The 16,357-nt window shown below is 39.0% G+C and overlaps 1 protein-coding gene across 1 annotated transcript; it reads left to right on the plus strand.

Annotated features, from left to right (window-relative positions):
- The first annotated feature begins 6,182 nt into the window (after nucleotides 1-6,182).
- LOC132702799 (uncharacterized) lies at nucleotides 6,183-11,296 on the plus strand. The gene is made up of 2 exons (XM_060671586.1): nucleotides 6,183-9,143; nucleotides 11,111-11,296. The coding sequence occupies exons 1-2, from the start codon at nucleotides 6,183-6,185 to the stop codon at nucleotides 11,294-11,296; spliced, it is 3,147 nt and encodes a 1,048-aa protein (XP_060527569.1).
- The last annotated feature ends 5,061 nt before the right edge of the window (nucleotides 11,297-16,357 follow it).

Here is a 16,357-nt window from a genome sequence, read left to right on the forward strand (position 1 = left end):
TGGGTTGACAAAATCCACCATTAGAACGCTAGTAGTCAAGTTGAACTTGATATTAGAATCACCTGTGATGATGAGTTTTCTTTTTAGAGAGTAGGAGAGAATAGGAGAAGCTCAAGTCTAGACATAAACAAATAAGGTTGCCGTGGCTCCCCGATCTGTATACGTTTATGATTATGGCGTTTCTGTGTATTAACTCTATTCCGAAAAATTCCGCGTGAATATCTAACGAGTATTTGTCTAAGTATAGAGATTTGCAGGGAACTTTTTTTGTACTATAAATTGATGCGACCCCTCTAACCGCAGTCTGACGGCCTCGAAAACTTGTCCATAACAAATTATTCACGCTCAATAATCTCAAAACCTCTGCATCACAGACAAAGTGTTTAGAAAGACATTAAATATCAATATTTTTATCGAATAAATAACAATTAAGTCAGTTAATCTTGCTAGAAAGGCCACGAATATTAAAGCTAAAAATAGTTATATTAGTTGTATTAATTGGACTACCTTTATCACTTGGACTGTGGCCCTAAAGCCCGCCTACCGAAAAAACGATTCACGAGCACTCCGGTCGGCCAAATGGAAGGGTTGAGAATCTCAGCGGATTCTGTGGTTGGATGCATCTTCGAGATGTGAAATTGAGACCTTCTGATGGCCACCTGTAGCTTGCACGACGAAGGGTCGCTAAGATTGCCCACTATCTGTTGAAGCCGGGGAATGAAGTTGGATCGAGTTTTTATTTGTGGCGGGTCGGCATCACCGGCAGAACTGGTCCCAGGGACCGGGGCGCTTCCGAATGTCAAATTGATGGTTTCGCTGCATTTTTTCCTGACTGCAGCCTCATGCAGAGCTCCAGCAACAGTAGGTCCGGTTAGACTTTTTTGTGGGAGTGTAATGCCTCTCTCGTTGAATGTGTTACTAAGTTTTATGGTAGGTTTGATTGGCTTATTAACCGTGCCGGAAGGGGCCAGGCCGATATGAACTGCCGACTTATTCTTCAACATTGCCATCTGATCATGAAGAGAATCAATAACCATTGCTTGGTAGTATAGTTTCATCTTTTTACTTAAGTAGTTCCTTCACATACCGGATCTCAGTAAGGTGGTCGATGGTTGGGCGGTCTGCCAAGGTCTGACCCCTGTGTTCACTGTTTTCGCTGGGGACCGTTCAGTAGATGACCCAGCATGCTTGTCGGCATTGCGAGGGTCATACGTACAATAGTCTATTTTGTCATCTTCAAGTATTTTGACAAATTTGCATATTTTAGCACAAGACTTGTGCATTAGTATACCACAAACGATGCACCTCAGACATGTGCCCGCGACACCGTCGCAGCGTTTGCAGGCTTTTTGCACCATTGTTGTTACTATGCGAGAATACAGCTGTCATACAGTGAGAAAATCGGTATCCAAGAACAATAGTTTATTTAATTCCGACCGTAGGCGGAAACAACTTTTCACGTGCTCTCCGAGCAACAAAAAATGGTAGCTGTTGCTAAGCTGATAAAACGACTGTCTTATCTAGGTTACACACGAAGTGTTCGTGGTAGCTAATATGTGCTGTAGTTCATAATACAATTATGTAACTAGCAAGTCACTTTACAGTTTTTAAATTGCACTTTAACTAAGGTTTTGGGACAAACACGTGAGTAGAGCACTAGGTAGCTAGTAATAATAATAATAATAATAATAATATCGTTTATTGACCACCTATAAATACATGTATTTGCGAAGTCGAAACTCAGTAATATAACAAAATAGAAATAACAGCAACAATAACAAAAAGAAGAAAATATAAATACAACAACAATTTGATAAATTTAACAAGAAATAGAAACAATAATATGTATATAAACATATGTTTATAGAAAAAAAAATTATAAATAAAAATATTTGCTTGAGTTAACAGTATACACTATATTCTTGGGATATGCGATAGAAATTCCTCAACTGAGTAAAAACCATAACTGGAAAGATAGCTTCTAATCGATAACTTAAATTTTCTTATCGTAAATTGCTTAGCGTTAGCTTTATACAAGCGGTTATATTTGTTCACAAATATGTTATATATGTTCAAATTTAGTTTATTTTTCTGAGTAGTGGCTAATCTAGACTTAAGTGGAACAATATTGCTAGATCCGCGTGTGTCGTAGCAGTGGTAGTCACCATGAGTAGGACACCTCTGCAAACCAGCATGGACCTCCAGAAGGTTGTAGTATATGAATAGGGAAGGCAAAGTTAGAATCTTAAATTTAATAAAAAGCTCACGACAATGTGCTCGAGGAGGAGCCCCTTGGAGAATGCCGAAAAACCCGATCAGCATCTGAAGAGTTACCCCAAAGAAGCACGCCATAGGTCAGATGACTGTGAAAGAGTGCAAAGTAGATAGTCTTTAAGGTCTTCTACGAAATGCAGTCTTTTAATTGCCTTAATGCAAAGATTTGAGACGAGAGTTTGGAACATAGATACTCGATATGAGCCGACCAGGTTAGGAAGGTATCGAGAAAGATACCTAGAAGCTTAGCAGGCTATGACTTTACAGCTCTTTTGTTGGATGTTATTAGCATTTTTTTCGTCTTCGATGTGTTAAGCTTAAGTTTATTGGCGGCGAACCATTGGTCAACCGCCTGAAAATCAGCGTCAGCCATCACCTTCTAAGTCGCAATATACTTATCCGAAGAGATCAAGGTCGAATCATCGGCAAATAGAATGGAGTTCGCCGTATCGACGGCCTTTACTAGATCATTAATATAAATTAGAAACAGGAGTGGACCGAGGATGGATCCTTGGGGAACATATATATTACACACGGTCTGCCAAATACGATTCAATCAGACTCAGTGAATTGCCTCTGACGCCATAGTATTCAAGCTTTTGAGCCAGAATCTCAATGTCAACACAGTCGAAGGCCTTCGAAAGGTCACAATGGTGACCGAGGCTGAGCGACCCTCATCTAGGTCTCCAACCACACTGTCAATCAATGTAACCAAAGCCCGAATAGTGGACTTCCCTCTGCGAAAACCAAACTGAGACTGATTAAACAGTCCTTTGTCCTCAAAGTAGTTCATTAAATTGTCTTTAATTATAATTTCAAAAATTTTACTTACTACTGGAACAATTGCAATTGGTCTGAAATTATCTAGATTTTCTGGATCCCCTTTTTTATGCAAGGGCAAAATCTTTGTGATCTTAAGTTTTTTGGGGAAAACCCCCTCCTCCATGGATTTATTAATAAGTGAGGTAATGGGTCCTAAAAGTGAAGTTAGACATTTTTTGAAAATGCTGGCATTGAATATATAATAGTCCAGACACTTTGAATTTTTAGGTCTGAGTATGGCTTGCCTTACATCAGATTCCAATACTGGAGGCATAAAAAAAGAGAATGGTGGTTTTGGGAAACGGTGCAAAAAACTCAAGGCACTGGTCGACGGTGTGGATATACTGTTTATGATATTAGTTGGAATCGATGAGAAGAATTTATTGAAAGTGTCTGACAAAAATGTGGTAGATATTATTGCATTTTTATTTGTTTTCCTTTCGAAATTAACAATTTTCCACGTAATTTTGGACGTATCCTCCGAGGTAGTGATGATATTGTCGTACGCCTTTTTTTTGTTTTCTCTAATAGCCCGTTTATAATCCCTATGGTAATCTTTATATCTATGCCAGTCAAGGGTGATTCTAGAACAATTATACGTTCTTTTTAAGTCATAAACACGCTTACGCATTTCTCTTAGTTCATTAGAAAACCACACTAAGGGGCAGCGGTGCTCCTTAGCTTTAGTAAGGGGGAAAGATGCTTTTGAGAGTTCAGACAGGGTATTAATAATGGAGGTGCACATGTCATTAGTATTCTGAGCATTCCAAATCTGGTCAGGCCAACAAACTCGAGACAGTTTATCGATAAAGACACTTATTGATTTATCATTAACTAATCTAAAATAGTCATTATTCTTATTTTTATTTATGGAGTTTGATGCTACATTAACCTTAATAAGCTGACCAAAGTGATCCGATAAATTAGGATCACAAACAATAACATTTAAATCACGAGAAGGAAAATTCGAGACTACGTTGTCCAAGCCAGTTGACATAACATTTCTGGTGGGCTCATTCACAAAAAACTCCAGGCCATAGGACTGTATTAAATTTTTCAATTCAGATGACTGATTAGAAGTTGATGTTAGATCGACATTAAAATCCACAACAATTATAATTCTGTCATACCTACAGAAAAGAAAGTTAATCATAGCATTGAAGTTGTCCACAAAAATAGAAAAACTACCATAAGTCGAAGATCTATAGAGTGTCATAAGTACCGTTCTAGTATTCAGAACTGCGGCGCAGAATTCAGCGTGGCTTTGAATGGAAAAATTCGACATATCTAAAGTTTTGTATTTCAGCCACGATTTCAAATATTGCTACTCCACCCTGCTGGCCCGCCGGGCGACAGAATGAGGCTGCCAGTACAAAATCACCAACTTTAATGGAATTCAGTTCCTGGTTGCTCAACCAGTGCTCCGACACACACAGAATATTAACTCTGTTCAATGTTGTAAAAATTAAAATTTCATCTACCTTGTTGAACATTGATCGTACATTAATATGAAATAAGTTAAAAATATTTAAGTCCTTACACTTTGTACGGTTCAGGCCAAAAGTTCCCCCCTGTAAAGAAACTGGAATGGAATCGCCGTCACTAGTGCTGCCGGCCGTCTCCGCCCGCTCCGGAGGCTGATTTAGAAGCTGGTGTGACTGTGGCCGATCTAGGTGGAAAAAACCGGCTGATTTTTATCCCAACGGGCCAGATATCCGGGTTTAACATCTTTGATGAGTCGGTAGAAGGTAAAGAAACCTTGAACGACGAATACTGATCCGGATATTTAGATTGCAACCTAGTGATTGTTGCGTCGACCGTGAGTTGCTCCAAATACTCAGACAGACTCTCCGGCGTTGTCTCCATATCAAGCTTTGTAATGTGGAAGTGGTGCAGGTTGGCTTTGGCAGCCGCTCTCAGACTGCAAGAAGACGTGTCCCCCAGTCTACCAACTATGAGATCTCTTGCTCTGGGCATTTTTCGAAGACGAGGTCTTCTATTGTCACCGGTTGTATTTATTAAGTTGCTTGGAGTAACCGATGCTTGAGCCTCGTGGATTGCAGTCTCGACATCAGCAGCCGTGAAGTTACCTGATGCTGTAAAAGGCCTGGTAAGATAAGGTTCATCCGGAGTCAGATCGGTGGCAGATTCTTGATTGATGCCCGATTGAGCGTGATCACGCTTCGATGAACCTCCGGACAACGAGCTATCTGACGACCGAGACTGCAGCTGAAGTAAGCGAATTTGCTCATTTAGTGCATTGATAGCAATAGTTTGGTTTTGGATCGTCAACTTTTGCTGCTCAACCAACCTCTCAAGATAAAAGATTTTCATCTTATCTGTATCCTCATCAAGGTGGCGTCCAATAGTGGTTGAAGTTTCCGTAGCTCTAGTTAGACACTCCTCACAAACCGCAAGTGTTTTACCATCCTCAGACCACTTGACATTTTTCATCTGTTTAAGGCAACCAGCGTGTGTCAGCGAGCCGCACTTCAAACAACTGACGCCAGATTTAATGGAGGTACTCTTGCACTTGGTGCAGTAAATCCTCTTTTCCGACATTTCCAGTCACCAACGGTTCCGAAACACACGGCGGTGACGGTTCTTCAAAGTACGAAAATATGTTGAAACAATAAGTACAAAAACACGTTGAAACAATAAGTACAATTTCAACTTGTCCGTGCAGCCGGTCTGCTCCCGATGCGACAATGACACTGATAAGAGCAAAAAATTTGCAATATTTATCAACACAGATAACAAAATTATTACGATTTAGCAAAAACTACTTCGCAACCAACTGAGGAAACGCGTACAATAGACTAGTCGGTACTTAATATATCTATTTACCACTTTTCAAAATTTAATTTTAGCTTTAAATTGATTAATTAGTCTTGCGGTCGCAGACAAAGAAAACACCCGTATTGATCGTCAGGACGGCGCGCACAATAATAATAATAATAATAATATTAATAATAATAATAATAATAATAATAATAATGAGGATAGCCAGATATTGGCGAACAGCGACTGTTCTCCAGGTTAGGAGCGGCTGAACTCAACCCTGTTATACAGGACCCCATTAAAACATGATGGAGAATCAAAATAATGATGCCTCGGATGAACTTTATGGTGAACGGGATTTAGGCAGAGGGTCCCCGGAACCCGAGCTACAGTCTCCTGCAGTCGGTGGTGGACCGAGTGGCGCCACCCTGCGAATGGCTACCACAAGACACAATGGCGGCAACACTTCAGCAAATGCAGCAGATTCAGAAAATGTTCCTCCAGCTCTAGGGCAGGGGGCCATTGATGAAGAAAGGCACGCTGTACCTACAGCACCTCGAATGCGCAAAAAATGGACTAATGAAATAAACACATTTCTTATGCGCATATACTACAGAATTACTAACCTAGAAACAGATATGCTAAGATATAGAGATGAACTACATCAAGAATTCTCTACCACATACCCAGAAATGAACGGTAGTGCACAGAGACTTTCAGACCAAATACGTGCAATCAAACGACGGAATCTCTTACCTTCTGCAACACTTAACAGCATAAAAGATGAGGTCAGGCGAGAAGTAGAAGATCATATTACTCATCAGAATGAGGACCACACAGAAGAAATGACTCCTATTGACGATTCCCCAAAGCAGCTAATAGTAGACCGCACAAATATACCAAACCGTCAGATCGGTACTAATGCTTTAAATGAATCGCTTAAAACAGAATTTCATACTGCGCTGATCCAATATAAAGATGTAGAGCCCAAATATAGACCTAAGATACCAACACTACATACCTCTGTGAAACTATCTCAGATTGTCGAATTATTAAATACTGAAATTCTCCCATCTGCCCTACTTGACGCAAAAAATATTGCGCAAGTTCACGCCGTAGTCTATTGCTCCGCAGTTGCAACGGCTAGAGCGATGGGATTTAAAGTTACGTCCGACTCTAGAGTGGTGAATAAACAGGGCGAGCCGGCATGGAAGAAACGATTAAGCCAACTTATTGACACACTTAGGACAGACATCGGAAGGCTAACGAGCTTCCAGAAAAAATCCCACAACACACCTAAATTACTTAAGCAAGTTCAAAATATTAGGGAAAAGTACGGACGCCACGGAGAAGTTCCTAACCTTAACGACCAACAAATCATGGACACTATGAAGCAGAAGCTTTCAGTTTACTCAGCCCGATTGGCAAGATATAATAAAAGCTATAAACGGAAAACCCAAAATCATCTATTTAATGTAAGTGAAAAAGCCTTTTACCGTAGCTTAGATAAAAAGAAACACGAGTGTAATGAAGACCTCAAAATAACACCCCAAGAATTAGAAAATTTCTGGGCCCCAATATACACAAACAAGGATGAACATAACCAACAAGCAACGTGGCTATCTGAAATCTCTTCTACAATCGCAAATCCAATGGAATACTCCAGGATAACAGAAACAGACGTTAGAGCAGCAATATCTAGGACAGCCAACTGGAAAGCTGCAGGTCCAGACAAAATACAAAACTTTTGGTGGAAACGACTGTGGGTCACACATGCGTACCTAGCCGAGCATTTCTCCAAAATAGTGTCTGATCCAGAGTTACTACCGTCATTCTTTACAACAGCCATAACTCATCTTATCCCTAAGGACACAACGAAAATCAATGATCCATCCAAGTACAGACCAATAGCATGCCTCCCCACTATATACAAAATACTCACGGCATGCATCTCTAACAAAATCTACAACCACCTAGACAGGAATAGTTTGATCGCTGAAGAACAGAAAGGGTGCATTAGAAAAGCGTATGGCTGTAAAGAACAACTAGTCATCGACTCAGTCATATCAAACCAGGCAATAAAAAGCAATAGAAATATTCACATGGCTTACATCGACTATCAAAAAGCATTTGACTCTGTGCCACATTCCTGGTTGAAATATGTACTGAAACTCTATGGTATCCACCCCCAAATACGGACGTTTCTTGGTCTTTGCATGAAAAAGTGGAATACTGACCTAACACTCCACCATCAAGGGAAGTCGCTGATTGTACCGAGGATGAGGATTAAAAAAGGAATTTTCCAGGGCGACAGTCTGAGCGCTTTATGGTTCGTCATGTCAATAAATCCTCTCAGCCTGCTTCTGAATAACAGCCGATACGGCTTCGAATTAAAGACTCCTAATAGATCCCATAGGTTAAGCCACTTGCTCTATATGGATGATCTCAAACTATACGCATCTTCAAAACAACAACTATCAAGTATGATCCGGATAGTGGAAATGTTTAGCACGGATATCCGAATGAAGTTTGGTTTGGATAAATGTAGAACTATCCATATAAACAAGGGAAAGTTTTCTAACGTGGTGAACATACAAGAATCAGAGATTCAAAACATGCAAGAGACGGATCTTTACAAGTATCTTGGAATTGAGCAGGCGCGAAATATTGATCATGTTGGCACTCGAGAAAAACTCGAGAAGATAGTGTACGAAAGAACGCGCAAAATAGCCAACAGTTGTATAAATGGTCGAAATATGAGCAAGGCACTTAATACCTTTGTTATTCCAGTACTGACCTACTCTTTCGGCATTATAAAATGGTCAAAAACCAGCATCAAGCTAATAGAAAGCAAAATACGTTCAATATATAAAAAACACGGTCACCTCCATCCCAACTCGTGCCGTGAGAGATGGACTCTTCCAAGAAGTGAAGGGGGAAGAGGAGTAATACACCTACTCAATATGCACAATAAACAAGTGAACAAGCTACGAGAGTATTTCTACAATAAAGATGCTGCACTACATAAAACCGTAATAGAGGCAGATAAAAAATACACTCCATTAAACATGGCAGATAGAAACGCAGTATTTCAAATTGAAATAAACAATGAGATCCTGCATCAATGGGCTCAGAAGGCGGTCCACGGCGGGCATTTTTCCGACCTGCATCAGGAAGATGTTGACATTAAAGCGTCAAACAAATGGCTGAGCAACGGAGACTTGTACGCCGAGACCGAAGGCTATCTGCTGGCTATTCAGGATAGAGTACTACCAACAAGAAATTATAAAAAATATATCCTTAATACCCCTCACACAGAAGATAAGTGCAGAAGATGTGGCCAAAATGGAGAAACTATTGAACACATACTAAACGGTTGTTCAACTTTAGCACCCACAGAATACACAATAAGGCACGATAATGTAGCAAAAATAGTTCACCAAAACCTTGCAGTTAAACATCACCTTCTTGAACAAAAGTGTCCTTACTTTAAATATTCACCTGAAGCTGTTCTGGAGTCAAATACCCATAAACTGATGTGGAACAGATCTATCATAACAGACAAAGCAATTCAATATAATAGGCCAGATATAATACTCACTATTAAAAATGAAATGATAACCTACTTAATCGATATCGCAGTACCTTGGAACAGAAATCTTTCAAATACTCACAACCGTAAAATACAAAAATACTCTGAGCTTGCTAGCGAGATCAAAAGAGTTTGGCGCCAAAGGGAGGTTCATACAATACCAGTGGTCCTATCTTCTACAGGCCTAATACCCAAAAAACTTCATAAGTCACTTCAGTCTCTCGGCCTTCAACAATATCTCTATATGGAACTACAAAAAGCCAGCATACTACAGACTTGCCACCTGGTCAGAAATTTCTTACAGTAGGAAGAGTATTTGTCTCAGACCGTACCTTCTTATTAAAAATAAAAACCGACAACGTCGAGCTAAAGAATAAAAAAAAATAATAATAATAATAGAATAGAATAGAATAGAATAGAATAGAATAGAATAGAACTTTATTAACCATTCAGATAAGTCACAAGAACAACAAATGGTACGTCAAGAGTATGGCAATTACATTGGTTATCGCAGTGGGAAAATATATAAAAAAAAACATTAATAAAGTACACACAGATTGCACTAAATTATACAAAATACTTCGAGATAATAGATAAGATGTAAATAATACATAAAGTGAAAAGTAAACATATAGATAACAAAGTCACAAATTATTAAATATTCGTATGCTTAAGCAGCTCAAGATATTCATCGGTGCCATAAAAGGGATTCTCTATAAAGAAAATTTTCATTTTCTGCTTAAATTGTCTGGTTGGTAGATTTTTAAGGCTGCTCGGCAGAACATTGTATAATCTAATATTGATTTTATTAGTTTGCGAGGACGTCAGTCTGGAGTACGGAAGGGCGATCGAATCACCTTGCCTGGTGTTATACTCATGTCTGCTAGTTAGTGGGCGATAAGAATCAGCATTATCATGAATGTATAAAACAGATTTGTAGATGTAGGTAGAGGGCAGCGTCATAATCTTCATATCCGCGAAGATGGGTCTGCAGTGTTCACGCGGACCAGCGCCGCTAAGTAGCCGCATGGCCTGCTTTTGCAAACGAAAAGCTTTTTCAGAGTATTTTACCCCACCCCACAACACAACACCGTAAGACAACACACTATGCAGTAGACCGAAGTAGGCCGTTCTTAGTGCCAATTTTGTTAAACAGTTGCTGAGATGCCGTAACAGAAACAAACGCTGGGACAGTGTGGCGCAGACTTCGTCGATTTGGCCGGTCCATGACAGATTTCTGTCAATGACAAATCCCAGTAGAGTAATATTGTCTTGATGAAGAAAGTCTACTTTGCTACAAGAGAAAGTGAGTTCTTGAGTTTTTTGTTGGTTAAGGACTAGATTGTTTGCAGAGAACCACTGCTGAAGGGCCCTCACAGTCTCATCAAGGTTTTCAGTAAGCATTTTATGATTCCTAGCCTTTGAAAGAACGGCAGTGTCATCTGCGAACAGGGTAACGTTTGCATTGGGTATGGACAGCGGCAGATAATTTATGTAAATAATGAAGAGCAGAGGCCCCAGTACTGAGCCCTGAGGCACGCCGGAGACTACTGAAACGTACTGAAACCTGCTGTCTAGATATGACTCTATTAATGATAGAGGGATGCCCCTGACGCCGTAAAACTCTAATTTGTTCAATAGTACGACGTGGTCAACACAGTCAAAAGCCTTTGTAAGATCATACAACAGGGCCTTCGAAATCTCACCATCATCATACCCCTGGATCACCCTGCTCACAAATTCTATGAGCGCATGGGTTGTGGATTTCTTTTCACGAAAGCCGAACTGAGAGTCGCTCCGAAGTTTGTGGTTATCAAAAAATCGTGAAAGGCGGGTTTTTAAGGCTTTTTCGATCACTTTTCCAAAGATAGGGATGATTGCAATGGGCCAAAAGTTATTCGGAATGTGATTGTCTCCTTTTTTATAAACAGGAATTATTTTAGATAGTTTCAGCTGCGATGGAAATTCGCCACTTAAGAACACTGCATTAGTTAAAGCCGTCAGAGGGCCCACAATGTACTCTATGGTGCGTTTCAGTATTTTTGAATTTATGCCGAAGCAGTCAGTGGAATTTGAATTGCTCAGACTCATGACAGTTTAATGTATTTCGCTTTCTGAAACCGGACTCAAAAAGAAAGATTTACTGGTAGAGAATTTCTTTAAATACGCATAGGGATCATTGGATTTTCTAATAGTTGAGATTAGATCTTCGACCACCTTGGAGAAAAAGAGGTTGAACTCATTGGGCGTGACTCTGGATGATCGATTGGTTTTATGATTGATTAACGCCCAACAGCTTTTGCTCATGTTGGTAGATTTGGATATAAAGCTGGAATAGGCCTTTGATTTAGTTTCTTTAATTAGTTTTTTATATTTAGCATTCGCCTGTCTGTACTTTGTCCGTGTGTCGTGTGTGGAGTATATTCGACATTTAGTTTTTAGGAACAGCACATGGTCCCTCTTATTTCTGAGGTTACGGTCGAACCAGGATACCGGGGGCTGAAAGGAATTGTTTCGGTCGACAACTTTAAAATGCTGTTCAATGTTCGCGGTGTAGACAAGGAGCAGATTGTTTGTTAAGATTGATGGGTTTTCATTCAAGTCCAACAAAGGTTCCCAATTGGTAGCTTCAAAGCTCGCGGATAGATCATTTAAACCGGTCCGTGTAATTGGTCTAAATCGAGTGGGATTTTCAACCGCGGGACAAGAGTCTGAATGTAGTTTAAAAAACACTGCTGAATGGTCAGAGATTGTTGGATCCACACTGCCAGCAGTAAATAAAGTTGGAGATATATTGACAAGAAAATTGTCAATACAGCTTGACGTGATTTCAGTTACTCGGGTGTGGTCACTGATTGTAGGAGAGATACCAAAGGTAGCTAGTAGGTTGACAAAATCCACCGTTAAAACGTCAGTAGTCAAGTTGAATTGAAATATTAAAATCACCTGTGATGATGAGTTTTCTTTTTAGAGAGTAGAAATCCCTTAGGAGAAGCTCCAGTCTAGACATAAACAAGTAAGGGTCGCCGTGGCTCCCCGATCTGTATACGTTTATGATTATGGTGTTTTTGTGGATTAACTCTATTCCGCAAAATTCTGCGTGAACATCTAACGAGTATTTGTCTAAGTCTAGAGATTTGCAGTTAACCTTTTTTGTACTATAAATTGATACGCCCCCTCTGACCGCAGTCTGACGGCATCGAAAACTTGTCAATAAAAAATTATTCACGCCCAATGATCTCAAAACCTCTGCATCACAGACAAAATGTTCAGAAAGACATAAAATATCAATATTTTTATGGAACAAATAACAATTAAGTAAGTCAATCTTGTTACAAAGGCCATGAATATTAAGGATAAGAATAGTAAGACTAAATGTATTAATTGGACTACCTTTATCACTTGGACAGTGATCCAGAAGCCCGCCTACCGAGAAAACGATTCACGAGCACTCCGGTTGGCCAAATAGAAGGGTTGAGAATCTTCTCCGATTCAGCATCCAGCACAGTGCACTTAAATGATGCATAACTTTCTGGGAACATGGACCTGATCTGCTCCACTTTGACCTCCGTAAACATAGGCCTCAAGTATTCCTCAATGTCAGCCGGTTGTGTGGTTGGATGCATCTCTCGAGATGTGAAATTGAGGCCTTCTGATGGCCACCTGCAGCTTGCACGACGAAAGGTCGCTAAGATTGCCCACTATTGGTTGGAGCCGGGGGATAAAATTGGCTCGAGTTTTTATTTGCAATAATATTATTTATAATAATAATAATAATAATAATAATAATAATAATAGTAATTATAATACACTTATAACACTTAGCTCATATCTAAATATATATACATATATATATATATTCTCACGTATTGATTCACGGATGGAAAAATGTGATGACACTATACTCCGGGATATCATCCGTTCGCTCGTTGAACTCCGACTGGAATCCTGCATCCGACTGGAAACAGCAAATCCTGCATCCGACTGGAATCCTGCAGACGTTTCGCCAAAATCTCTCTTGGCATCTTCAATGCTCGCGCTCCGAAAACATAGTGTTCGAAGTGTTTTCGGAGCGCGAGCATTGAAGATGCCAAGTGAGATTTTGGCGAAACGTCTGCAGGATTCCAGTCGGATGCAGGATTTGCAGGATTCCAGTCGGATGCAGGATTCCAGTAGGAGTTCAACGAGCGAACGGATGATATCCCGGAGTATAGTGTCATCATATATATATATATATATATATATATATATATATATATATATATATATATATATATATATATATATATATATATATATATATATATATATATATATATATATATATATATATATATATATATATATATATATATATATATATAAACTATACCAATAAAAAATGCACCTTAAACTACATATCAAAGAAGAACCTTTTTATAACAATAACATAAATTTACTCTTGATTTTTAAAATTTAGTTATTTCGCTCCTCGGAGGAGCCTGTGACCCCTAGAAGGCGCGTCCTCAGTTTGGCGGACAGAGGAGGTATGAATTTAATCACACCGGTGGGTAGGTGGGAAATAAAATAGCAAACCCGGGCCAGCAGGTGGGTTAGATAGAAGTATTGAGCTGTAGAGAAAGAAATCTGTCTAAAATATAAAACCCTGGTCCTCCAAGTTGGGGGTTGAGGCATCGGGCTAACTCTCCAATACTCGGAAATGAATTAAAATGTTAACTTCGGAAATGGCTTGAGCTTCGGAAAAGGAACACAAATTTTGCAACTTGGAACACACAAAGTCTATCTTACAAAAATGAAGTTAAATCAGAACTCAAAAAAATGAAAATAGAAAATCGCAGTAATTATGGAGACTAAGTGAAAAAGATAGGGGTTTGGAAAATCTCGAGTACTTCGACCATTTCTTTAGTGGCGTACCTAAAGACTTGAGGGCTAAACAGAAAGTATCTATTATGATACGATGGTGTTCTAGAAGATATGCAACATCTTGGGAAGTTATTAACGAAAGACCAATTAAAGTAAGATGCCCTTGTGAAGAAGAATTTTTCGAAACACTAAATGACGAGCTATTAAAAGTTAAGGGTACTGATAATACCAGGGGACATGAATATTAGAAAAGGAAATCGAAATAACGACAATGTAATAAGAAAATATGGCGAAAAGGTGAAAAATTTAAGTAAACAAAACAAATTACGGATAATGAACTGATTTTTTTCGCATCGATGGATTCACATATACACATGGACACAGCACAATAAAAATCCTAAATCAATAATAAATTACGTCATTATAAGACAAAAGCCACACATGAAGATCCAAGATATTAAAATTTGTATAGAAGCCACATGTGAAAGCCAACATTATCTGCTTAGATCAAAAATAAGGCTCCAAGGAAACAACGGGCACAGAAGATTTGAAAGCAAAACAACAGACATAGATAGATATAACCTCGATAGTCTGGGAAGCGAAGCCACAAGTTCGGAAATACATTATAAATAGGAAAAACGAAATATGGAAGAAAAAATATAATCATCTAAAATACTTACCCTGGAGGCTCGATAAGCAATATCTTCAATCGTTGAAATAAGGTACAACAAAGGATATTATAACACCCATAAAAATGGATGAGTGGGAAAAATTACTTTTGCAAGATATTAAAGGAAATTAGGAAATACTACAAATAATGATAACCGAACACAAAACATCACTGCAATCGGTTCCCCGTAGGGATTAGAATATAAGGAAATGAGGGAGGCATGTAGAGGCCTGAAAAATAACAAGGCGTCCGGAGCAGAAAACATAGAATCAGTACTATTGAAATATGATACAGAAAAGTTGTATGCTTTATTAATTCAACTCTTCAAAAGGAATCTTAATGTCGACGAAACCCCGAAGGAATGGTCTCTCTCTAAGTTCAACCATACATAAAAAGGTATCAAAAAGGAATGTGGCAACTACCGAGGAATCTCAGTCACGAGTACGATCAGTAGAATGTATGGAAAGATAATCAAAAGCAAAATAGAGTTAGAGTACAGAGACCTGAATGCGAAAGAACAGGCTAGATTCTGAGATGGGAGATATACCACAACCATTTATATCGTCTCACACAAATAATGGAGAAAAAAATAGGCAAAAGGTATCTTAATGTCGACGAAACCCCGAAGGAATGGTCTCTCTCTAAGTTCAACCATACATAAAAAGGTATCAAAAAGGAATGTGGCAACTACCGAGGAATCTCAGTCACGAGTACGATCAGTAGAATGTATGGAAAGATATCAATAGCAAAATAGAGTTAGAGTACAGAGACCTGAATGCGAAAGAACAGGCTAGATTCTGAGATGGGAGATATACCACAACCATTTTTATCGTCTCACACAAATAATGGAGAAAAAAATAGTTTTTAATCAAGTACTACATCCGGTATTTAAACACCTATCCCGCCGAAGAAATTATGGGAGGCTCTCGAACATACCAACATCAGCGTAAATCTCATTGAAGCCATTAAAGAAATTATAACAATAACGAGGCAATAGTGAAAGTAGGGAAAATCACTTCTAAAGCATTTTCCGCAAATAAAGAACTGATGCAAGGGTGTAGTATTTCTCCAACATTATTTAAAATATGTTTGAAACAAACCCTAAAGAGATGGCAGAAAAAATGTGACAATATGGAAATACCATTGTATGAGGATCATCATTTCCCACTGTGTTTTGCGCACTATCAAGTAATTTTGGCCCAAGACTATGATGATGAATGGAGGCTGGAAGTGAACAATAATAAAACAGAATACAGAGGCACACAACAAGACCTAATTCTTGAAACAGGACAACGTATTATACATGGATAAAGCAATCGAGGAAAGACGTATCCAAGGTAGGAGCGCTATCTCAT

Source organism: Cylas formicarius, unplaced genomic scaffold (genome assembly GCF_029955315.1).
Source record: "Cylas formicarius isolate icCylForm1 unplaced genomic scaffold, icCylForm1.1 PGA_scaffold_6__28_contigs__length_40554024, whole genome shotgun sequence".
Lineage (NCBI taxonomy): Eukaryota > Metazoa > Arthropoda > Insecta > Coleoptera > Brentidae > Cylas > Cylas formicarius.